The 25,738-nt window shown below is 41.7% G+C and overlaps 1 protein-coding gene across 4 annotated transcripts in view; it reads right to left on the minus strand.

The window, feature by feature from the left end:
- Window positions 1–4,283: 4,283 nt before the first annotated feature.
- Window positions 4,284–25,738, minus strand: part of radil2a (Ras association and DIL domains 2a) — a 36,795-nt gene continuing 15,340 nt past the window's right edge. For 3 of the 4 annotated variants that reach the window (XM_079641986.1, XM_079641984.1, XM_079641983.1), the window contains 8 exons: window positions 18,653–18,872; window positions 17,581–17,753; window positions 14,359–14,503; window positions 13,211–13,392; window positions 12,775–13,126; window positions 7,354–7,478; window positions 6,295–6,434; window positions 4,284–5,583 (listed from right to left, as the gene is read on the minus strand). In XM_079641986.1, the coding sequence (XP_079498112.1) occupies window positions 5,481–5,583; window positions 6,295–6,434; window positions 7,354–7,478; window positions 12,775–13,126; window positions 13,211–13,392; window positions 14,359–14,503; window positions 17,581–17,753; window positions 18,653–18,872 (1,440 nt within the window). In that variant the 3' untranslated portion in view covers window positions 4,284–5,480. The remainder of the gene's footprint in view (window positions 5,584–6,294; window positions 6,435–7,353; window positions 7,479–12,774; window positions 13,127–13,210; window positions 13,393–14,358; window positions 14,504–17,580; window positions 17,754–18,652; window positions 18,873–25,738) is intronic. The other variant, XM_079641985.1, reaches the window with a different exon arrangement.

Consider the following 25,738-nt stretch of genomic DNA (forward strand, 5'->3'; position numbering starts at 1 on the left):
TTATTTGTTGGGTATATTGGAGTAAAATAAACTCTAAACAGTTTCTACAGTATCTCTTCTTCCTCATGTTGTCAAGTTATTTTTCAACATCAAAACGGACCTTCATGTAGGACCTGAACCAGTCACATTTCATTCTGAGCTTCTAGCAGTAAATCACATTGATCACCTCCTTGTGTGTGTGTAGCCTAATTTTACTCACGCACTGTGTATTACCCAGGGCAACACTTGTCAGGGTTTGTCAGGAAGTTGGACCCAGGAGCATTCAAAAATAAGATGGCAGGCAGAGTTAACTTTTAAATTTAAAAGCAAATTCTTATTTACAAAAGCTGATACAAAGAAACACTGAACATGTAGGGGGGGGGGGGCAGCAGGTGAACACTATCAGGAACAGGCGGGAAAACACCAAGACAGGAAGTAAGACAAGACCAAAGGGAAAACTGATTTCAAAAATAAAACAGGAAACGTAGAGTACAAAAACAAAGATCATGACAACTCTAGGGAGATAGGTTTCTGTTTTTTTTTTATTATCATTTTGGCTGTCTTTATATATAATATGCCATAAAACCTTTTTCCTTTTTATGCCACGGCCATTACAACATAGAATCAAAAAAGTGTATATTATATCAGGCTTTCAATCTAGAGCTATTCCTTCAAAGTTCTGCATTTCACTACCTTTCTATGATCGGATAAAGCCAATATCTCATATATATTATAAATGGCTTTTAAAATGGGTGTATAAGTGCATAGTAGCAATAAAAGAGCTCATATGAGTACTTGAGTGAATGAGTAACGGTATTTAACGTTAGCATCATTCCAGACCTGAGCATTAGAATCCTGCAGGGTGAACATACACTCTTAAAATATGTTTTGTGTTAGAAAGCTGCTGGGGAGCCTCACGCTCAGCACCTTGTTTTAATTACTTTCACATTTAAAACTTCATGCACCAATATATACAGCTGTGTTTTTATTTTAATCGGGGCCTCAGGGGGCCACAGAGGCTGCACTGTGCTGAGGAGGAGTGGAAAGTGCTGGGCTAGTGGAAAGCTTAGTGGCTATAAACAGAGCGGCTGGAGGCGACCACTAACGTGTGCCGACACAACCTGCTGCTCCACCCCACCCACCTCCAGCTGCACATGGAGTTCACTCAAAAACACCAACACACACATTTTAAAGTTCTGATTTTTTAAAGTGGGGTGGTATGAGGTACTTTTCTGTATTCCAAAGTGTGTTAAATACAGGGGAGGCAGGTTACACACCGCCAGCTTGGAAAAGCAGAAAGGAGTAGCAGTATAAGTAAAGTTATGTATTGATGGAGCGGGGAAACATATTTTAACATCCTAAAAGTGAAGTTTATACTATTTATAAAAGTCTCACCGCTCTCATACAGCCTTGATTGATGAATCAAGGCAGGAGTAGAACCGCAACGCAAGTTTATTGTGAGGTAAAAGTACTATTTTTTTATGGAGTTTTGTGGCTTTGAAGATAGCATAGATTATGGTCTAAGCTCAATTTGTAGTTTAGTATAATTACTTTCAAAATTAGGAGAATGGATTCTAAGAGACCCTATGGGGGTTTTCCCTTTCCTGTCGTGTGTTCTATATGTTTCTGTGAATGTAAATGGTCTGCAAAGGCTAAAATAAGTTTCTCTACCACACGCCCCCCTGCATGAAACACATCCATTGGACTTGGACATTGTTTACTTCAGTTACATAGTGACATCACTATGTGACACTCATGCTTTCATTGGCTAGCGTTTTATCACATGGTACGTGATAGGCAAAGGGGCGGGACATCTCTAAGTGGTGGACCAAGCACAACACAAAAAAAAAAAAACGATTTATTTGAAGATTTTCAGTCTGGCTTTAGAACACATCATAGCACAGAGACAGCTCTGGTTAAAGTCACAAATGACCTTCTAATGGCCTCTGACAAGGGACTTGTCTCTATTCTTGTTACGCTCGATCTCAGTGCTGCATTGGATACTATCGACCATGATATCTTATTGCAAAGACTAGAACACTTAGTTGGCATACAGGGAACTGCTTTAGGCTGGTTTAGGTCCTATGTATCTGAAAGCTCTTGGTTTGTACGTGTCAACGATGAATCTTCCATGCAAACCAAAGTTAGCCATGGAGTGCCACAGGGCTCAGTGCTTGGACCTATTTTGTTCACACTATATATGCTTCCGCTAGGCAATATTATAAGGAATTATTCTGTACATTTCCACTGCTATGCGGATGATACTCAACTATATTTATCCATCAAGCCTGATGAAACCAATCACCTAAATAAAATTCAAGACTGCCTCAAGGACTTAAAAACGTGGATGACCTTAAACTTTTTGATGTTAAACACGGTTAAAACTGAAGTTATTGTACTCGGCCCAAAGAATCTACGAAGCATACTATCTAAAGATATACTAGTTATGGATAGCATAACTTTGGCCTCCAGTGAGACTGTAAGGAATCTTGGTGTTATATTTGATCAGGATTTATCCTTTAACGCCCACATAAAATCAATTTCAAGGACCGCCTACTTCCATCTACGCAACATTGCCAAAATCAGGCATATCTTGCCTCAAAACGATGCAGCGAAACTAGTCCATGCATTTGTTACTTCAAGGTTGGATTATTGTAACTCCTTATTATCAGGGTGTACCAAGAAGTCGGTCAAGACGCTTCAGCTGATTCAAAATGCTGCAGCACGTGTACTAACCAGAGTTAGGAAAAGGGACCACATTACTCCTGTTCTGGCTGCCTTACACTGGCTCCCTATAGAACACAGGATAGAATTAAAAATTATTCTTCTCGCCTACAGAGACACATTATACCCTACTGTCCTACTAGGGCATTGCATTCCAAGAATGCAGGGTTGTTGGTTGTTCCTAGAGTCTCTAAAAGTACAATGGGAGCCAGAGCCTTTTCTTATCAAGCTCCAGTTTGTGTTCGGGCGGCAGACAGCCTATCCGTTTTTAAGAGTACGCTTAAGACCTTCCTTTTTGATAAAGCTTATGGTGATAAAATAAAATCATCTAACAAGAGTGCATTGACGTAGATACGTTGTGTCTCTTCACCTACTGTATACATTTGAGTTCTTACTCTTTCACTTAAATCCTAAAAACTTAGATCATTTATTATTTAAAACTTTATCCAAAAACCTTTCCCCTCTCTGACCTCTCGAGGTTCTATTAGAGGGTAACAGGTTGCAGAGAACGCCTAGCCCGGCACCTGGAGTGTGGAATGCAGCCACTGACCTACTCCTATACCTCTAACCAATTCAGGTTCCAGTGGGGACCTTTCTCCCTGTGTGAGCCTCTCCACCTCTGTTTCTTACTTCTTACTTGCTACCCTTTTCCCTCAACCTATCCTAAGGGAGTGCATGTACGTAGACATGTTAGTTTAGCTGCTATAGGCTTGGACTGTTGGGGGGACACACCTTACTCCGTCTTTCTGTCTGTTTGTACCTGTGTACTCTCATGTTCCGATTAACCCAGCTTCCCCCAAATCTCTTTTTTTGGGTCCATATACTGTATACACCGGGATCCTGAGTCGAGGCTGATCCTGTTGCTGTGGTCATGTGTCCTGGATCCTCTATCCTGAGTACTGGGTCTGAGTCCTGGACTTCGAGTCGTGGCTGAACCTGTCTCTGCGGTCCTGCCTGACTCTCACCATACTACTTCCCTGATGGCTCCCACAAGATTGCTGACATCCTCGTGGATTCATCTTCTTATTATAGACACATGCATTTCCAAACATTTGGTCTTTCCAAACATTTGGTCTACCTACGTTGTAAATGTATTATCTTTTCGATTTTCGTCCTGGGAGAGGGATCCCTCCTCTGTTGCTCTCCCTGAGGTTTCTCCCATTTTTCCCTTTAAACTGTGGGGCTATCTCTGGAAGTTTTTCCTTGTACGATGTGAGGGTCTAAGGACAGAGGGTGTCGTATTGTCATACTGATATTCTGTACAAACTGTGAAGTCCACTGAGACAAATGTAACATTTGTGATATTGGGCTATATAAATAAACATTGATTGATTGATTGATTGAACAGACCCGGCCAGATGAGAAAATATTTTTTTGAACATTAAAGCATTGAAGCATGTCAGAGTAGTGGCACAACATAAAAATATGAACCTGAACAGGAGTATTATAGGACCCCTAAAGTCAACTGTAGGTAATATACCGACTATGGATATTGAATCTGAAGTATCTCATGCAACCCAACTTTAAAACATCCAACATTTTCCTTTAAGGAGTACACACAAAGACAATACAACCAGAAGTTAAAGGTTTTAAAAATCAAAATAATATTTATTCATTAGTTTAAAAAATACTGCGACATAAATATTACAAAATACTGTGAATAATACTGTGTGCCAATAAACTTTAATTGACAACATTTGGGATGATATCATGGACAGACTTCCGATGAGGGCTGCAGCAGTTTGTCGTTCTACAGTGGTAAACATTATTAAACTTGATCCGCTGATGTTTTTCATGTCAACTGAAAAAAACATTACGTTTTATGATTTGGGCCCAAAAATCCTACAATATGGATTTAAAGGAACGGTCTCATCAAACTGTCAGCAATTAAGGGACTGTTTTATTTCAATATAAAAACATATTAGTGTGTGTAGATGAATACCCTTTCTTTAAAATGGGGAACATAACAGGGGGAAATAGGGCTCAGGTTGAGAATTATCCAATGACCCTTAATCCTGGATGTTTGTAGTCATCCGTCACTTGTCCTGCTTTGCTTTTCATCTTTCAGGCGATATAAAAGTGGATATTTCACAGCAGGAGAATCTGTGGGATGACATTAAGACCACAATAAAAACGACCAAAATGCTAGAATGCAAAGATAGTCCTATATATTTATTGCGTTTTTTACTCAAAACAAGAAAAACATTTCCTAAATTGAGATGAATCTGCTTGATCTTAGTGTTGTTTTCCTTGTTTTGGGAATGTTCTGGAAAAGACAAGAACATATATTTGATGTCCACCTGTGAATAAATATGATTTTATGACTCCAAAACAAATGAACTAATAGGAGTTGTTTTCCAGAGTAAAATACACAGTTTCACAGTTTTGAAAAAGATTCATTTCAGAATAATTCCAGTTGTTGCCACATATTTGATCCTGGAGCAGCTTGATGAAGCTCCCCAGACAGAAAACTGTGAACTCAGACAGTGAAATGAGATGTTAGCAAACAGCCACAGGCAGCTACTTCCCTCGTGGTTTATGAGAGCTGTTTATAGGCCGGACAGAAGCTGTGACAGCAAAATGAAAACGTGACCGTGCCCTCATTCTGATTGTCTCAACGCACAGAAACAAAGCTCTATAACACACAATACGTCTGGAATGAGACGTGAGTTTGTCCTTTCTGAGATAATGACTGGCTTTGGATTAGCAGGAAGGATGAAGCAAACATCCTCAGAGTATTTTAAATTGCACTTGATCGTCCACACAAAGCTCTCCCCTCAGCATTTAGTCGTAATCGAGCACTTGTCGCTGGTCTTTGAGTCGATTTTGGCCACCAGCAGTCTGAGAGATTCTCCTGATGATCGGATCAGTTCTCTACCACTGAAATGAGAACAAACACGATGTAAACAAGCAGGTACAGAGAGGACAGGTCAGCCTAATATCTGCAGATATGTGTCTACTTTAAACCTTATCTACTTTAAACCTTATTAAACCTCACTTTAAAAGGTAGCTCTGATTTTCATAAAGGACAAAAATATCTGCATTAGATGTCACTTCAAACTTTACCCCTTATACACCAAGAACATTTTCTTTTACTTTAAGGACAAAGGCCCCTCTCTCCTAAAACTGCTCAAATAAATACTATTTATTCATATTTATGCTTTCCACCTTCTTTACTGAGGTAACACTTTAACTATATCATCAGTCCTGACTTTTTACCAATATAGACCAATAGAATTTTCTATTTGGTTGAAACAAACAAAACAAAAGCCTGACATTGTTTTATTTGTTGTGTATTAAATGTTAGGGGGATTAATTTTCTATAGTATTGATATGTCAATCATTCGCAACCACATTTCTTTTTATGCATTTTATTTATTGTTTAGGTAACCAGGAAATGTCCTTGGGCAAACGTTAGAATATGGCTCAATCTGCTAAAAAGAAATCAGTTGAAACCAAACATGTGAATATTGAATTGTATGCTTTTATGGCTGTGTGATCAACAGTTACTAGGGCATTTTTGTTTTGTTAAAACCATAACACCCTGGTCAGAAATGTCCTTTATGAAGCACATGGTTCTGTAATGCTTACAGGTTGTACTCCATCCCCACCACGCTGATGCCGTTCACAGCCAGGATGCGATCGCCCGTCCTCAGTTTCTGACAGCGAGCAGCAGGAGAGTCCGGCACCACCGACTTCACATAGATGCCGCTCATTCTCAGCTGTGTTTTCTGCAAAAACATAAAACAGGTGGAGTCAAGGTTGGTAACATTTAGGGGGACAAGTAGCAGCCAATGTGTGTGTGTGTGTGTGTGTGTGTGTGTGTGTGTGTGTGTGTGTGTATGTGTGTGTGTGTGTGTGTGTGTGTGTGTGTGTGTGTGTGTGTGTGTGTGTGTGTGTGTGTGTGTGTGTGTGTGTGTGTGTGTGTGTGTGTGTGTGTGTGTGTGTCTGCTGAAATATTTCTTTTTTTAGTCTCTCTGCAGGACTGTAATATCTAAACAACTATTGGAAGGAATGTCATGAAAAATAATCATACTCTGACTTCCTCCTATATTATTTATTTTAATTTGTAATGCAATTCATTAAAATTGATGATTAAAATCAATAGAAATGTTTTTGAAAATGAAAGGGGTATTTTTGGTCAGTTCTTTTTTTGCTTGTTTGTTTATTTTCAATAAGCATTTGACTCGGTTGTGATTTATAATTTTCAAAACAGGTGTGAGGTTAAGGTTAAGTACTTTATTCGTAACTGTAAAACCTTTGTCAGCCAATTAAAAAAAGAAGAACAGAGAACAAATCGGTGTTATTTATGTGAAAAAAGGTTTATCGTTATGCTGTTTCTTATTATAACTTGGCACTAATGAGTCTGGGTTTAAAACATAATGTATTACAGCTCTTTTTCATTACGTTGCTTTAGCCCCCCACTTCAATAAGTAAGAACTTTTAGTAAGATTAGGCTTGTGGTCAAAATCCCTTCAGTTTATGGTCTGATCTCATTATCAGCTGCACAACATTTCTTGAAAGCCCACAAGGCTGCCGATGTGAACCAATCCTAATAAGAGTGTGGTCATCTCTACACTACTGTTCATTTATATATTTTGAATAAAGTCACATTCTGAAAGAGAGAACAAGAGGAGGACGTTAGCGTACCGTCCCATCTACGAGCGCCAGACCGAGGCCGTGAGGACCTCTGTGAAGCTCCACCGTGAACACTTCCTCTCTTTCTCCTTCGTCTTCTTCTAAATTCTCCGTCTTCCTCTCAGCACATCTATTGGCTGAACACACAAACAGATAAACAAATGCTCACATCAAAATGTGGGGACAGTGAATTGGAAGTGAATGTCACTCCATTCATCTAAAACGACATGATCAAAAATGGAAGTTGTTCTGTACATGAAGCTTTTGCAAAAGTTCAATAAGTAACCATACAGTTCAATGTGATCACGTCTATGAAACCAACATACGGCGAAGTTGGCAGACTAGCAAGCGCATAATGAAATGCATATAAGAAACAGTATTCCTATGAGACCCCAATCGGTTAAACTTGTAGTACTAGCGGTGTCCGAAAAGCCCACTAAACATAATTGTTCATGACCTTGTTCTGCAGGCAGTGAACACAGCTTTGGTGAACACGAGATAAAGTCTTTCCACTTTGAAATGATCTCCTGATCTGTTTGATATCCGACTTGTTAGCGTGCTGCTAACAGGAGCCTGTCTCCCTCATGTGTTTCCTACCGTCAAAACAACACAGCAACAGTAGCATTCCTCCCAAAAAAAGAAGACCTGTTCCCACCCCTGCTCCTCCTGCCCTACCTCCCCCACCTCCCTCCAACATGCGGCCAGTCTGCCCCCACGCAGGACCCTAACCCCCGAACAATGCCGCCACAGATTAAGATTCCACGCACCAACTCAACTGTAAATTCCCATGACGGATCGGCCACTGCTCTTTTCTCTCCTGACATCACCACCTCTCTGTAATTCTTGGGGCTAGATTAAAGGATTAGCAAACTTTCAAAACATCATTAGTTGTTAGCCACAAAAAAAACACAGAGGTAGATAAAACACTGGAGGCCAAGGTACGGATCCCCATGGCGGGAGGAAATGCATCAGGGTGAGAACAAAGGCCATCATATCACCATCCAATCATCATTTACCAGGGTTCATACACTTTTTCACCAATGATTTTCAATGACTTCTCCATTGACCTTTATCTAATTTTCCATGACCAAAGAAATTACTCTCTCAGCGGGACCACTGCAAATGATTTATTTTATCATGGAACAGGAAAATAAGGTCTGCATATGAAACATGTTGTGCCTATCTAAAACAAATCCAATAGTTGGCTTACTAGCTTCTGCAGGCTAAAGCAACTCAAATCTCTCACCAGCAAAATACCTCGACAGCTAAATGCCATTTTACGTTTCATTACTATACGATACAGTATGTATTATCATTATAGTGTTACCATTTCGGCGATTAGATAAAATATAAATTATATTTCATGCAATTTTGGTTACATTTCCATGGCTTTTCCAAAACCTTGGGAAAAATATTGTTTTCCATAACTTTTCCAGGGCCTGGAATTAGCATTTTGAATTTCCATGACTTTTCCAGGTTTTTAATGACCGTAAGAACCCTGATTTACATCAACAGCTGATTTACCTGGAAAACTAACTTAAAACTACAGGTTGAGACACTTCTCATGAGAATGTATAAAATAAAGAATAAATATATATTACAGGTATAACATTTATTTGTACTCAGTAGGCAGTAATGAATATAAACTAAACGCTGGTTGGAAAAGTAAAGAAAGTACCTGTGTTTTTCTACAGTGTTTTGAACTGGTTCAATATTCCTGACTGACTAACCAAGTAACTACTAACTATTTCACAATCAGAATCAAGTAAGTGCCAAGTTGTGTGCAGACAATCTGCTTATTAAGAGGGGACAAATAAAGGTCAAATACTGCAAACGTCTGGAACATGAAAGAAATTTAAATATATATCATAATTATTATATTTATTATGATATCATATAGATACTAGAACAAATCTATACAATCATTAATTATGTATTTTATAATATTTTTAATTAAATATTGAATTCATTCATTGTTAACTTATTATTATGTATTAATTTGTCTTTTTTATTGTAAATATAACCTATTATATTTTTGATGTACTGATTATTTAGCTGATTAGTGAATAATCTTAATAAATCCTTAACCTAAATAAATATTATATGAAATAAAAAATGATATAAGGGACGGGTGGCGCAGTGGTCTGTGCGTTTGATCATCAGATCAAGGGGGTGTTGGGGAACTCCAGTTCGAAACCCACTCCTGCCCCACTGATTCAGGCCGTTGTGTCCTTGGGCAGATACTTCACCTGAACTTGCTCCTGTGGGTATTGTCCACAGTAGATGACCATTACATGTATGTATGATCTGTATATTTAATGTGTATTTGTAAAGCGCTTTGAGTCATTGATAGAGCGCTATAATAAATATAAGGATTATTATTATTATATACATCAGAAAAGATGCAATTTCTAACACCAACTCCATAATCATTGCACCACTACATACATTGTAGGTGTGCAGGTTGTATGCAACTCTTAAATATAGTGCCAATTAGGACAGATGACCAGAGATTAGAGCCAGATGGCTTTGTTCCAATGTAATCCTCAAACCCTTTCAACAAATGACTTTTATGAAAGGCACGAACAGAGAAAACGTAATGCAACAAGTAACCAATGAGAGTAAAGCCACCTGATCAGGATCAACAAAATCCTCCAGCTTTAAAGCCTTTCTGCCACAGTGGGAGCTCTGTGAGGGGGCCAACTCTTAAACACCAACACGCTCACATGTGACCAAAAAGGTTTCAGAAGGTCTCATTAGGATCTGAGAGAGCTTCTGGTACAACCTGCCTTATTAGAAAGAGCCTCCTTTCTGCTGTGTACACCGCACTACAATTAAGATAAGTTCATTAAGAAATCAGCTTGTTGATGCTTAAGCTGTCTACACATGATTAAAGGTGAAATCACTGGGCGCTGGCAGTGTTTCTATGGAAACAGGAGAGCTCTATTCAACGTCATGCAAAATTGTCGCAGAGCACTGCGCTCAGGGTTAAAATTATTTCAAATTTGACCCTGGATGCTGCTTGATTGGTACTCATTTGTATTGACCTAGGGGTGTCATAAAAAAAAGAAGTAAAATAATAAGAACATAAATATGATTTATATATATTAAATAACAATCTGTGTACTTTTTGGCAATATATGTGTATACATTTTTGCACATCAAGTGCTCTATTTTTTCTTTATGTTTTTATTCTTTTTTTTTAATATATAATGTTATTTTTATAAAATGTTTTCCTTACTCTTTTCCTTATTGATTTGGTTTTTCCCTGGAGGGCCAACTTGCACATACACAGTGTGAATGTTGTGGTTTTACTTGATTTTCACAGATGTTGGTAGTATAATTTACCCATTTCATTTATTCAGATAAAATCAATTAAATACTAAATTGACATTATTTTGAAATGTGAAGTTCACTGACTGTGATCAGTCTGCTGAGAACCGCCTCATGGAAGTGTTTTTTACTGTTTAAACAGATAAAATATGTTAAAGGAGGTAATTCCGGCACCTACCACAAAATTACTATTAGCATATCAATGACTCACTCTGTGTCACTTGTTTTTATCTCACATTTATCTCGCATCTCAGTATGGATCAAAACTATTTGAAAAGCTGTCAACCACAATAAATATACAAAAATATTATTTTACAACCTCACAGCACTTATTCACTATAATCCAATTGTCTTTTTTCAGTTGTATGCTCAGCACATGTTCCCTTGTCTTGGTTTAGTTATGCGGTTGTTAAGCACGGGCCGCATTTACTTGAATTTGTATTGTTTTTTCTCAGTTTGTTTTATTATTCTTTCACCATGCAGGGTTGCACGCCAATAATTCAAGGTAACGAGGGTTGAGTTATTTATATGAAAGCAATTGTTTTAGGGGGGTGTAAGTATTCCTCTAATGAGAAAGCTGTGATAACTTTTCCCCTTTGTTTCCACAGATACGTCCAAATATCTGCAGTATCATTTGGTTAAACAAAAAGTAAAGTAGTCCGCTATCACTATGACTCCCTCTCCCTCCTACGGATGACCTCATGATGGAGGCGTCTAAAAACAATAGAGGTGGGAGAGGAAACACTCTTTCCTCTGCAGAGTGGCCCGCCCTGCAAAGCCTTCCACTTGAAATTCCTGACCCCCACAGTCAGTGAGAAGATGAAGGCGCTGCACCTCTTTTATGTGAAATACCTTTATGAGAACTTGGAGCAAATATGCAGCAGGTCCCTGAAGGTCAAGTCACTAAAAAGTTCCCTTAATAGGTCGAGTCAGCGGAGGTTGAAGCGCGTTTAAGAGGTGACCTCATTGTGGGCGTCAGTAACGGTACAGGATTTGAATTGAGGCGGACGCGTTCTCAGTGACAAAGCTGTGTGTCACCTGAATCAAAACCTGCTGTGTAAGTGAAGCCATGAATGAGCCTTTTGAGAAGCTGTCGGTTTCTCCGTTACTCTTTGTTTCATGGGTTCTCTGTACGTGTACGCTTGCTCAGTTATTATCTTCTGTTGCCAGGTTTCAGTTAATGTTTGCCAGCTGTTTGAGCCTTTAAAAGAAAACATTAACGCAGGGCTAAAACCTTGAATGGATCCAGATTGTCAGGTGTAAAAAAGAAATCCTGCTTTACTTGTGAAAAATGTATGTATTGTATTTGATAATAAAGCCACCTGCAACATTGTGATTCTCCACAAATCGCTGACGTTTGATATAAAACATTATGAATTCATTGATGGGGAAAATGGATAATAATTAAGAAGTGCTATAATAGAAGACACAGGGAAAATAATTGGCTTTGTGGTTTAATGTTTGTCTCGTAGTTTTCTTTGCATGTGCACACTCACTCAGGTATTATCTTCTGTTGCCAGGTTTCAGCTAATGTTTTCCAGCTGTTTGTGGTTTGAAATAATCTTTTCAAGCAGCGCTCCAGACTAACATTCACACTGGTTGATCCCCCATTGATATGGTACACCATGGTCAAAATCAATGATCTTGCATGCTAATAAATACCTGAATTTGCTTTAGTTTTTTATTATGTAAGGTTTAAAATGACTAGAGGATTGCAAATGATTGAAATTCGAATATAGCTCAATTAGTCCTTGTCATCATTCATCAATAATCTGCTAAAGGCAGTTTCATTTTTATGAACACATATGTATGTGACATGTAAATTGATTGGTTAATAAAGTATTTCTCCACTACGTAAACAAGTGTCTAGCATAGACACCTGGCTTGATGCCATCGCAAATAAAGTCTCTCGTGTTATTATTTATTTGGTTTATTTCCCTATTTGCTATAATAAGTTCATTCATGCCCCATTTTCTATGGTGTTTACTTGACAATGCCAGACAAAGGTCTTCAATAGATTAGTAGGTTTCATTTTGTTGAATAAGATACAGTGATCTTTCAGGAAGTGTGCAGATCTTTATTCTTCTGCCCCTAAGTTACCTTTCTTTTGTTGGAGTGCCCCCTCCCGCAGATTAGCCTCCAGCTCGGACAGCTCCATGCCCTGGGGGGTGTTGGGTGGGGTCAGCAGGCAGGACGGGTCCAGTGCCAGGCTCTTGTGGTAGCCCATGTCCACTTGTCCTCCCTGAAAGGTGTTCTGCAGCTCTAGGCTCTTCAGCTTCTGGGTCAGGACCGCTTCACAGCTCCTCAGGTCACCGTGAGATCCTTGGGCCTGAGACGGCTCTGCAGGGGAGGCAAGGTCCGAGCTGGCAACCTGGTCAGACAACTCCTGATGGGCAGGGTCCTGGAATACTGTGACGGAGGGCGAGGTCGTAGACTGGCTGTCTGGGGTTGCCTGAGGAACATTAAGTCCATCAATAACAGATGTTGAAACATGAAGGTGTCTCGTTTCCTGCTCCGAGGTCAGAGAGCTTGTTACCTGTTCCTCCACATCGGGCTCGACTTGGATTTCACTGCGGGGGAGTCGGCGGATGAACTCCTGCAGATGGCCGAGCTGCTCGAACAGAGCGGGCTCCACCACAGGTTTACCAAGCTCCAGATGAAACGTGCTGCTGGGCAGGATGAGCGGCGGGTGGCTGTCGAAGCTCTCCAGGATGTCGGCTGCAGACGGAGAGAAGGTCAGCCGTCACCATTGACCCCAAGCTTCATAACAGCCTTCTAATGAAATTCAAACCTTAAACTTTCAAGTAAAGCTGCTGTGTTGGGTTAAAAGGGTACTTGGATTGTTTTTCTATTACCTAGAGAGATGAAGCTGTTCTATGCCCTCTTAAGGCCACACGTTCCATTGAGAAAAAACGAACCACTTGAAGCAGATTTAACTGATGAGAATGACTGTTATTGTCAATGGAGTCTGGTGTAGGGCTTCACTTTGAAGAGAACACAGATTACTGATTCAGTTCCCCATCAGAAAGGGCTGTCTGACTGCAAGATGGTGCAGTGAACATATTCTAAATATAGCATACACATAAATTAATATTTATTATTTCAAGTTCGTCATTTTTGTAGCTGTCTAAAATGTGTATTGCAGCTCCCCTGCACACTTTGTTTCAAAAATCACATGTCTATTTGTCCACACAACTGCCCTCTACTGTAAGTAAGGCTACGGATAAGCACCTCGTACAAAACGCACTTCAGGACGTCCAGATATCCTTTTAACATCTAATCAAAAGTGGTAAATAAAGTTTAGGACTAACGCTGGTTCAATTGAGGGTATTATTATTTTACGAAGCAGGATGGAGTCGACCTGAATCAATTAATAGGTGGAAGCAGGTGAGAGCATGGCGGAAAGACGGATTTGAGAGGAAAGGGTGGGCGAGAGCTGGTTGGTGGAGACAGACTGACAGGTCTGTGACAGGATTATTGTAAACAAAGACTAAGAGGGAGGCTGCCGCTTAAAGGTGCATACAAGCGTCAGTGTTAAGGTACTTTAATCCTAATTAGTTGTAGTTAATTACAACATGAGATCGGGCCTTTTGGGAGGAAGTGACAACCAGCAAATATATTTGCAGAGGATATTTTATGTCACTAAATATATGGATTATCTTTAGGATGGTTTAGGTCACTCACCGGTCCTGACGGCGAGCTCTGCATCGTTCAGAGTCGGGGTCCATCCTGCAGGACAGGCTTTACCTGAGTGGTACTCCCTCAGCGTGTGGTGAAGCTGAGCAGCATTCAGGGCAGAGAACTCTGTCCGGAGAGAAGCCCAGGACGCCTGGAGGGACATGAAACAACAAGCAAAACATTGAGAGACAGAAGCAGAGTTATTCTAACCTTCACCAAACGTAACCCTTGTGCCTCACTAGATGACATTTTGGGAGTGTTGAAGTATCTTAGTATAACATTTAAGAAGGGTAAAAGTTTAACAAATAAATCAGCTCCTATAATAAGTCTAAAATAAAGTATGTAGCCCAAATACAGACAGCTAGACAGAGGAAAACAAATATCCCAATTAGAACCTAATTTAACCGCAATGTTTGATCAAAGTTCAGCAAGAAACCACATATGGTTTCAACTAACTATTTTAATCATTTTCCACCAGATTGAGTCATTTTCTGGAAAAATACATGTTTTTTCCTGGTTTCCAGCCCCAAAAAGAATCAGAATGGTGTCTTCCTAACATTTCATATATTGAAAGTCACCTTTCTTTTCAGGTTTATTCATAACAAAATTCGAAACAAACTGACATTTAAAAGGTCGACATTAAGAAAAATAATGCCGTTTAATAGTTATGATCAGGATTAAAGTTTGTTTAAAAGATTGAACTTAGTGAAAGTGTAGAAAAATACTAATGAAAAGTTTTTGATACTCAGACTGTCCTGTACTCTTAGTAAATTAGAGCAACGTTTTCAAAGTGAGGCACAAGAGCTAAAACAAAAGATTTTAAAGTGATGTTTAAAGCTTAAAGAACGAGTCACAAAGGCTTATTGTGAGATGACAGTGAGGGAGCAACAACTATTTTCCCATCATGCTTGTTTCCATATAAGGAAGCGGAGTCATTGCTACTCTCTCATTTGCATGTGGAGTATTTTAAACCAATTATATGATCTAGTAAATAGCCTTTGTCTCTGTGGTAAACAAATCTCTTGGGAAAATATTTCTCACATGTAAATACAGAAGCACTTGAAGTCATTTCATATCATTACAGCTTTTCTTAAAACCTGCATACCTGTGTTCACTCTGCACTCCTGCATTATAATTAACACATCTCATTCTCAGCAGCGTCTTAGGTTTCTTATCAGGAAATATAACACACTGGAGAAATAAATGATGTGACCGCCTGATAACTACAGAAAGTAACCGGAGGACAAGGCAACAGGTGAGTCACCGGCCAGCAGCGTTCATGTGATTATTACACACATTACGTAGTTCCTTCAGTCTGTTTTAATTGAAGGAAGCAGGACTTTACCCAGACATGCTGGGGCCACAATAGAAACTAGAAGTGAAATCTTGTTGCTCTCCTATAACAGATGCCACAGTGAGATCAGCATAGGTGACATTTAAATGCTGCTCATTAAAGCAGCAGAAATTTAAAAATGTCTGTATAGTCTGACATTTAATGTCTAGCAGCTTTATTCCCACTCAAAATAACTCCTCAGATGTTGTGTTCTCCATAACTGCTGGCAAAACAGGCGACGCCACATCCCTGGGGTGTAATTTACAACTCTGCCACTTCAGTTTTTTAAAAGCCCAGAACTACTCCAGATGGAAAATGCTGAGGGTGTGTGCTCCGCAGCAGCAGCCACAAAGTGACCTCATGCCAGGGCAGGGATACATAAAGCCACCAGCTTCCTAGCAACCCTCCAATCCCACGAACAGATGAGACACAGCCTCCAACAGCTGTGTGAGGAGGGGGGGGGGGGGTGGTGCTGGTTTGTGCCCCAGAGATGTTTCAGGCTGGTACAACTGCGAGTCATATAGTGGAAACAGGTGGGTAAAACTGAGCCTTGTATTACCCAGTTCCTACACTTAAAGTAAGTCAATCCCACTGACACGGATCAGGGGCCCTATTATGCTTTTTGGGGTTGTCCTGTTCCTGTCGTGTGTGATATAGGTTTGTATTCATGTAAATCGTATGAAAATGCTAAAATCAATGTGTTCCCTCCAATACACTCCCCCCTGCCTGAAATGCCTAAAATTGACTCCTTTATTTACTTCTGTAACATAGTGACATCACTCTGTAACACTCTCGCTTCTATTGGCTAGCACTCCAACAGACGTCTAGTGATAGGCTAAGGGGCGGGACTTCTCTAAGCAGTTGACCAATCACAAAATAGCCGGCCTGCTAACCAATCAGAGCAGACTGGGCTCTGGTTTCAGACAGAGGGTGAAAAGAGGTGCTGCAGCACAGGCAGTGAGAAAAAGAAAGAGCTTTTTGAACATTAAAGCATGGAGACATGTAGAGACACTAAATATTATATTAGCGTCTTTGAGCATTAGGAAAAGCACTATAAAAATCCCATGTATTATTATTATTATTATTATAAAATACAAATGTGAAACCTGAAAACTTACATGAAAGGGCCCCTTTAAAAAGATTTCTATGGACTCCAAATTGAATATCTGGCCAAATTGTTTTACATTTGAACAGTCATTAGTCATTTTGTGTCTCTACATGATCCTTATGTGCCTCTTTGTTGCTGTTTCTTTTAATGGCATTTTTCCAGTTATTTCCAGTCTGAGGTTCTTATCTGCTTTTTTTTATAGTTGTGGGGGTTTTATACCCCTTATCATAGTCCTTTAGATTCCCTGAGTGGTCTCCTTAAGTCTCTGTGACCTCTCTTTATAGTCTCCTTGCACCTACATTACACCTTAGGCACTTTGGTCTGTGCAAGAAGGCCTGTTCAGTGACATCCATGCATGCATACAAACTCTGGCTAACAGGATATACTCAGGTCCTTAGGATTATACTGTAAGTAGAATAAGTGATGGCCAAACCGTTATTGTCACCAGGAAATCATGTCGTGATAACTTATGTCTATTTACTTTGTTCCTCAAGGCCATTTCCCCAAATCGGATCGATGTAAATCAGCTCAACTATAACAATGAATAGGCTTCCACAACCTTTACCATGGTTTGGGGCAAATAAGAGGCTATAAAAAAGAGAAGTAGCTACATGTAAGCAAGGGGAAGGTTCAGAATGAAACCTGTTGCACCCCATACATACACATACATTACTAACTGACACTTTTAAGACAATAAAATCATTCATGCTGACGCAAACATGAGTTGACCCTCGAGGCTACACCCACAAGGAGACAAACAGGAAAGGAGAAACGGATGTCCTCTGACCTGCAGGAGGGTTTCTTTGGGTGTGGCCAGCAGATTGACAGCAGCAGAAAGCTTCTGGAAGAATTCATTTGCCAGATCTCCCAGTCCGATGCCCTGAATCCAATCCATCAGCAGGTCAAGGTTGGCCCGGATCTGAACCCCTCGGGACCACTGGTAGAACCCAGCGACAGATCCTGAAAAACAACATGTTTCAAATCAGAGATGACATTGATTTGCAACCTAAATTATGCTCAACCAAGTACGATATGCTAAAAAATATGTTTTAATAGCACTTATAGAATAGTATCTATGCTATTAGCCAGTTGAAATGCAAAACTGTTCTTAATTCTAAAATACTGGAAATGAAAGATTTTCAAATGTTTTTTATTACAAAATGCAATTTATTCAAACATAACAACATAACAAACACGCAAAAAAAAGAACAAAACATAATAATAAGTGTACCTATTGCAAAGTCTCAAGATAACATTTCTCATAAATAATATAAAAAACCAACATAAATGCATGGTGCATGTCAATAATGATCATATTTAAAATGAACTAATAATTTTTGTAGGTTTATATTTTCATATTTGTACACCTTTTATCTATATTTCTATATAATAACCATTACAGGCATATACTTTTTTTCGAATTCTAACATTTTGCAAATTAGCCCTAAACACAGCGTAGAGCTGAGTCCAATGGGTACAGTATATTGTCAGATTTGCAGAAAATGTGTCATTAACCAGTCATAAAATAGAAAACTTTGATATGATAAAGGTGCTAGATGAAACATCAGGATCAATTATTCAATTTAATCCGGAACAAAACATGAATTAACCATTTAATACTGTCGTTATCAAAAAATTACTTGAAGCTACAAATGTTAAACTCATTGTGGCGCAAACTGAAAATTCAGAGGATCATTAAAGTAAGTAGGATTATCCTCTAAAGTAAATGATTCCTCTATTAAATTCTCCGGTAATGAATCCTCTAGTGGTTGAGCTATTTCGGTCCAAACCAAACTTAAAACAAGAGCCAAAGCTGCAAACAGGTATCTTAATGCTGGGAAAGTGAGCAGAAGTCTCACCTCTCTCCATGAGGGCGTTGAACAGCGATGCGTTGATGAAGAAGAACAGGTAGGCACAGAGTTGTAACGAGATGTCTGGATGGACCTGGAAGGCTGTGAGAAGCTTCAGCGCCTCCTTCAGCACCTCCAGGATGCCGCCCAGTCCATCAGGCACTCGCAGCTGGCCGCTCTCTGAGAACGGGTTCCCATCCAGAAGCCCGGGCAAGGCTGAATACATGCTCTGTGGAGAGAGGTGCAGACAGTTGACCTCTCTGCATGCTCTACAATACACTGGATAACCAATGCTGATGCTCCATGGGAGTAGAGCAGTGAAACAGATCACTTTCACACAATTCCTGATTATATCAAGTAGAGTGTAAGGAAGTCAGTGGGAAAATAATGTTGTTTTTGTGTAGTACTGAACATAATGAATTAAAGAGGCATTCAAAGAGCTTTCCTGCAAACTTTGCTTTGTGTTCTGTCATTGCTCATTATATTTTAAGAAATATGTTTATTTAAAAAGAAACAAATTAAGTCAATGCTAAGAAGTCTGGCCTCCTCTTGGCATTTTTCATTAAGTCATACATTTTCAAAGCCAAGGAGTGTCTGATAAGGTTGATCCAAATGTGTGTACAAAGTTTGTTTCTCAGTCATTTGACACTTGAATGTCTTAAAGAACATTTCTGATTCTTGAAAGGCAAATGTTTTAGTTTTTTTAACTAAATGTAATTTTTTTAAATATCATACCACTTTCAAATTCAAAGAATATCCAAGGTTTTAAAAAAAAAAATGTAGGACAGCAAACTGCAATTGGTGAAGGATCATCTGTATCACCTCATTGTCAGCGCTCACACAGATCCGGCTCTTATCACTACTCCTTTCTTCTAAAACAGTTCTGCCATTGTTTCACACAGCATGACATCACACACACTCTCACTCTCAAACCATGAAGATAATGACCTCAGACAAACTGAAAGAGGCCATAAAGACACCAATAACCCCATGCCTGGAGAACAGATCGCTGAAGCTTTGCAAATCTCCAGGCGGCTGATGTGTTATCACGGAGATCTGTTAAATCTGTCATCTTGTTTTGTTTTAAAAAAAAAAGGTGAATAGTTGTTAAAAAAACCTCTGGATGTTTAGACATTTTCTTTAGTGTATTCGTTATTTTTGTGTGCTGTTTTACCATCTGCATGAAAGCCCTTTGCGTACGTTTTATTCATATTTTATATTTAAAAATACCTTACCAGAAGAAAAAAACTACGTGGTGGTAAGATGTATGTATACTTGTGAACGCTGAGTCACATTTCAAAGGAAATCAACAGAAAGACCCCCTCCCTTCCTCTGATGACAGTTTGACGTCCTCTGCCGGAATCAGATCCTCCTTTTCTTTACAACAAGAAACACAGTAACACTTTGCAATGCTTCTGAAAGCTTATCAACGCAGAAACAGCTTGATTAACAATCCTTAAAAGTGAGAAGAAAAAAAACGTAATGGACTGTAAAACTGTCTCAGAAAATGCGCCATGAACTGCCACGCTATTGTTTTGCTTAAAAAAGCAGTAAATATGTCTGAGTATTCAAATGAAGGGAACAGACATATCCTGCTTCCTTCCTTCCCTTTCTCAAACAGTCAGTGTACAGGGTGTTGGTGTTTCTAAAGACTCTGCTGCAGTAATGTTGACTCAAGGTTCTGCATGAACCAGACAGGCTTTTATTATCCTCTTTAACATGGGAAAGTCACATAAATGTAGCCTGGGAGTGTTCAGTTGGGCTGTAATAGGGGACGGTGCACCACTGGCTGTCACCAAAGCAAATCAAGACAATAACTACAATGAAATTCTAGTCTTTGAAAGGTTTTAATCAAAGTCTATGTAAGCGTTTTGTAGTTTTGATGGTAAGTAGTATAAATTATAAGTGCTTCCTGTGGTGAACCCCAAGGCTCCATCTTAGGCCCCAGGATAATTAAAACAAATTAAGAAGACTGTTAACGTAAAGGAATAAACAAACTAAACCAAAGTCATATGGCTCATGTCAACAACACTGAACAGAAAGACTATAAGCTATAAGAAGCAAAAGGGGACGGTGCACCGCTAAGCATATGTTATGCTTTAGAATAAATGTTAAATGATTTCTGTTAACCACAGACCTTGTCAGGTTTTTTCAACATATGTGTTAAATGTGTTCTCTAAACTTGGCCAGCTGTTTAACATTCTCTATAGCTTGTGAATTTAGAGATTCAAAGCCCGTAGGCTCGCACCCATGTTGTTGCAAAAATCCCCATATCTCTCTGTTTCTGAAGGAAGTCCACATTATTATTTCCGAGTACTCCAGGGGTAGGACAATCTGTTCATTGCAACACATGTTTTGATACTTCTGTCTTTTCATTATTCGGGGGATAAAAGTCGTGAAGAAAATGCTTTGTGTTAGTCAGAGTGAGTCTTTCTGAGTTTAAGAGGTTAACATGTGTCACTTATAATGTTGACCTTACAATACAGCTGTAGCCCTGGCAACAATTAACAAAGTTGCATTGTGGGTAATGTAGGCGAGTAACAGATAATGCTTTGAAAAAGAAATAATTAAATCTCTAATTGTGCTTCTTCAACTTTATGACATTGTGAGCAGGGTCCACATTATTATTTCCGAGTACTCCAGCGGGAAGGACAATCTGTTCATTGCAACACATGTTTTGATCCTTCTGTCTTTTCATTATTCGGGGGATAAAAGTCGTGATGAAAATGCTTTGTGTTAGTCAGAGTGAGTTTTTCTGAGTTTAAGAGGTTAACATGTGTCACTTATAAGGTTGACCTTACAATACAGCTGTTGCCCTGGCAACAATTAAAAAAGTTGCATTGTGGGTAATGTAGGCGAGTAACAGATAATGCTTTGAATAAGAAATAATTAAATCTCTAATTGTGCTTCTTCAACTTTATGACATTGTGAGCAGGGCCGGACTGGGGGGAAAAAGTGGCCCGGGGATTAATTGACAGACAGGCCCACTTAATGCGCGGCATGTATCGGCCGGCGGGCGATGAAAGTATGTTACAAAACCCTATGCATTTTATGTTATTTTGGACCATTATTCATATAGTAATCACATTACCTGAGCCCTTGAGTTGCCTAGAGCAAAATAGTTACAGCATATATTTAGTGATTTTAATGTTAACAGATCATTGATGCAATAACATCTGGACCCAATTTGCCTGACTTGACACATGCAATAAAACATGGGCGTAGGAAGCATCCTCAATGTGGGTGAGAGAATTTAACAGGGGGTGTGGGCAGGTTAAATGCATCAATCTGGTGCACTTTGAGAGCAAAATTAGGGACTAAATCTATGGATACATCTCTCAACACCCATATGAACAGATTTACTTTTTCTTTCAACATTTATTTGAACAGCAAGTGGAAGCAAAAGTGACTGCACCCAAAACAATAAACCTGCTAGCTAACTAGCCTAAACTCAGTAACAGAATGTGGGCAACACGTTCTTCTCCACAGCCGCGCAACCTCTGAGTCACTTCCCCCTTTTCTATCCTACGGGTAGAGCCACTCCCCCTGAACCCCGTTTCCCTGCCAGGCCCCCCCCCCCTCCCCTATGCAAGCCCCTCCCTCTGAACCCAAGGCTCGCTACAATACTGTATACTGTATACACAAACTATACAAAAACGCCTTTACGCTTTGGAGCTTGTTTATCCATCTGTAAGCAACTGCCAGCTAGGTCTCTCAGTCACTCACTCGGCATCCATGAGGGTCCATCGCGCAGGTCTGCCCGTCAGGATTTCCCGTTGATGATGGCCATGACGGCAGAGCGTGTAGGACTACCGCTCCCCCCACCACTACCACCGAAGCCGGTAAGCCGCCTCCGTCAGGAGTTCTACGGCCCGGTTCAGCCGGCGCAGCCGGCCTTTGTTTCTGCCAGATATCTGGCAGTGTGTGGAGGCGACGTGGCAGCACCCACTGAAGACGAGGGCTTCAGTGGCTGGTATGGCGGGAATCCTCAGGGTGCAGGGCCGCACGGACACAGCGTGTCCCGGCGTGCCCCCCCTTGATGAGAGCCTAGCAGCCCATCTGCTCGGGAAGGCAGCAGGTTGGGCAGAGGGGAAAAAAGCCTCCCCCGCTTCCTCGTGACCGTGAGAGTATCTAGATAAGATATTCCGGCTCGGAGCACAGCTGGCGGCAGCGGCCAATAATCTGGGCGTGTTGGGTGTCTCGCTGATCACTCCTCAGCAGGAAGCCCCCGTCTCCCGTCTCAGGACCGGAGCGATTATTTGGACCGCTGCATCGGACGGATGAACAAACTGGTCCATGGTGTAGCCGCCGCAGCTGGCCGTGTGATGTCCCTGGCCACAGTGGGGTCACGTCACGTGTGGTTGGGACTCACAGCGCTTTCCAAGAAGGACCGTGATGATCTCCCTGGAGCCCCCGTATCCACGGAAGGGCGCTTCGGATCGATCACCTCGGTCACATAACGCTTCCGTCGTTTGGAGGAAGAAAGGGCACAGCTCAGCTGTATGCTGCCTCTGGTTCTTCCTCAAAGGAGCGAGTGCAAAGCCACGGTGAGAAGGAGAGAGAGGCACAGGTACAGAGCACCCACGGCTCCAGCTGCTTCTCCTACCTCCTCGGCTGGTCCCGCGGGGCGGGCTCAATACCAGCACCCGCGGCTGTACGATCCCGACAGGCCTCTGTCCCGGCTCAGCATCAACAGGGGGCTTCAGGATGGGGTGGCACCGTCCTCCCGGAGATGATGGACGGTGGGAGGAAGTGTCCCGGCGGAGATATCTTTCTCCACCCAAGACTCGAGGGTGAATCCCGCCTCCTCCCTCTATGATGTGAATGTACTGAAAAATGCATTTAATAAAAATGATTGTATTTATCCCAGTCTAAGAGTCATTCCTCTCCACAATTCCAACCTTCCCCATAATGTTAACTGTGCAGATTCCCCACTCGCTGCCCCAGTTGTAACTCCAATAAAGGAGGCAGCCAGTGGGCACGTGCATGTGAGTGTGATAAACCGCAGGAAGTGCTGTCAAAGCGCTATGCGGGTGCAGGGACATTATGGCCAGCGTGTTGCTGTTAGGAGACTAGCGTAAAAACTAATGCATTTTTCCGTCTGGCTGAAAGCTGCATTATGGCGGAGCACGCGCTCTCTTTTGGATCTTCGCAGCCTGAATCAGCACATTGCCTGCAAAAAGTTCCATATGTTAACTATAAAACAGTAACTGGGGCTAGTGCAGCCAGGCGATTGGTTCACAACCATCGACCTCAAGGACGCTTACTTTCATGTTGAAATTGCTCCAAAGCACAGAAAGTATTTGCGTTTCGCCTTCCAGGGGATAGCCTACGAGTACAACAGACTACCGTTCGGCTACTCCCTATCCCCATGCACGTTCAGCAAATGTGTGGCCTCAGCGCTTCAGCCGCTTCGCGACCATGGCATGAGGGTTTTCTTTTATCTAGACAACCTCATAGTCATGGCCAGGTCCAGGGAATGGGCAATGTTTCACACAGCCCAATTGATCCTACACCTAACCAAGTTGGGTTTTGCGGTCAATTGGAAAAAGAGCTGCCCCATACCTCACCAGCAGGTGGAGTATCTGGGGGTTTTACTCGATGCAGGCAGACTACGTGCCACCCTGACAGAAAGTAGACAGGCATCCCTGCTTCGGGCAGTTTGGAGAAGGCGACAGGGGACAACGGTGACAGTTTTGACCATCATGCAGACTCTGGGTCTCATGGCGGCTGCTCACTTCGTGGTACCACTGGGGTTACTTCATACGCGTCGCCTGCAGAGGTGGTTTATCGGCCTTCGTTTAGATCCCAAGAGGCACAAACAACGTCTGGTGACCATCCCCCCCTCAGTGAAGGGCAACATCCGATCCGATCCGATACCTCTGACAGAGGCCCCTGCTGTGCCGAGCCTCTGACAGAGGCTCGGCACAGCAGGGCAGCACAGCAACCTTCTAGAGCTGCAGGCAGTAGTGTTGGTCCTACAGCACTTCAAACCCTTACTACAGGGCAAACATGTGCTGGTGAGGAGCGACAACCGCACCACAGTGGCGTACATCAACAGGCAGGGCGGAGTCCACTCTGCCGCCTTGTTGACCACAGCAGAGAACCTGTGGGTGTGGGCTTCAGAGAATGTGTTGTCTCTGAGGGCCCTACACATCCCGGGGTGGGAGAACAGGGGGGCCGAACTCATGTCAAGAGGTGGGCCCCTGCCAGATGAGTGGATGCTTCAACCGGAGGTGGTGAAGCAGATCTGGGCTCATTTCGGGAGAGCGGAGGTGGACCTGCTCGCCAACCGGCGCAACAGCCACGGTACCCTGAGGTTTTCCCTGGCTCGGCGGGACAACCCGCCCTTGGGGGTGGACGCGTTTGCACACGAGCCATGGCCAAGAAAGCTGCTCTACGCCTTTCCACCGCTGCGTCTCATTCTCCCCCTCCTGGAGAGGGTGAGACGAGAACGTCTGTCAGTCATCCTAGCGGCCCCAGGTTGCCGCCGTGGTACGCAGAGGTGACACAGATGATGGTGGGCCAGCCCTGGACGGTTCCTCAGGTCTGGGGGGCGTTGTCTCAGGAAGCAGGTGCAACCTCTCCGCTAAATTGCACCTCCTCTGCCAGCGTGCGCTGGCATGTTATGTAGAGCACACGGCTTCCATCAGGCGCACTTAACAGCTGTTTGTGTGCTTTGGGGATGGTGTGGCTGGTAAAGCTCTGTCCAAGAAACGCCTGACAGGATGCAGACCCGGTGGCAGACATACGTCTCTGGGCGGGCATTTGATGTACCAGGGCGGGCCCACCCCGAAACTTCCCGGGAAATCTGAATTGTCAACGGGGGGGGAGGCGCTCGTGAATTGTTGTTACGGAAAGAGAGGGGTTTTAGGTTGCCATAAGGCTGTTGACGATCTTATTATAGGCTACATCCATTGGTTGGTTTTGTGGCGCATTTGTAACGCTGTGCCAACTTGGGCAAGCACGCAGGCAAACTTGAGGAGCGCACACAGGGTGGAGAGATGGAATGAGGTTGAGCGATGGAGAGGAAGGGAGATAGGGAGATTGAGCGAGGCAGAGAGCGTGTGCAGCGGTCTGCTTGCGCACAGAGCA

Source organism: Notothenia rossii (assembly GCF_949606895.1).
Source record: "Notothenia rossii genome assembly, chromosome: 8".
Taxonomy (NCBI): domain Eukaryota; kingdom Metazoa; phylum Chordata; class Actinopteri; order Perciformes; family Nototheniidae; genus Notothenia; species Notothenia rossii.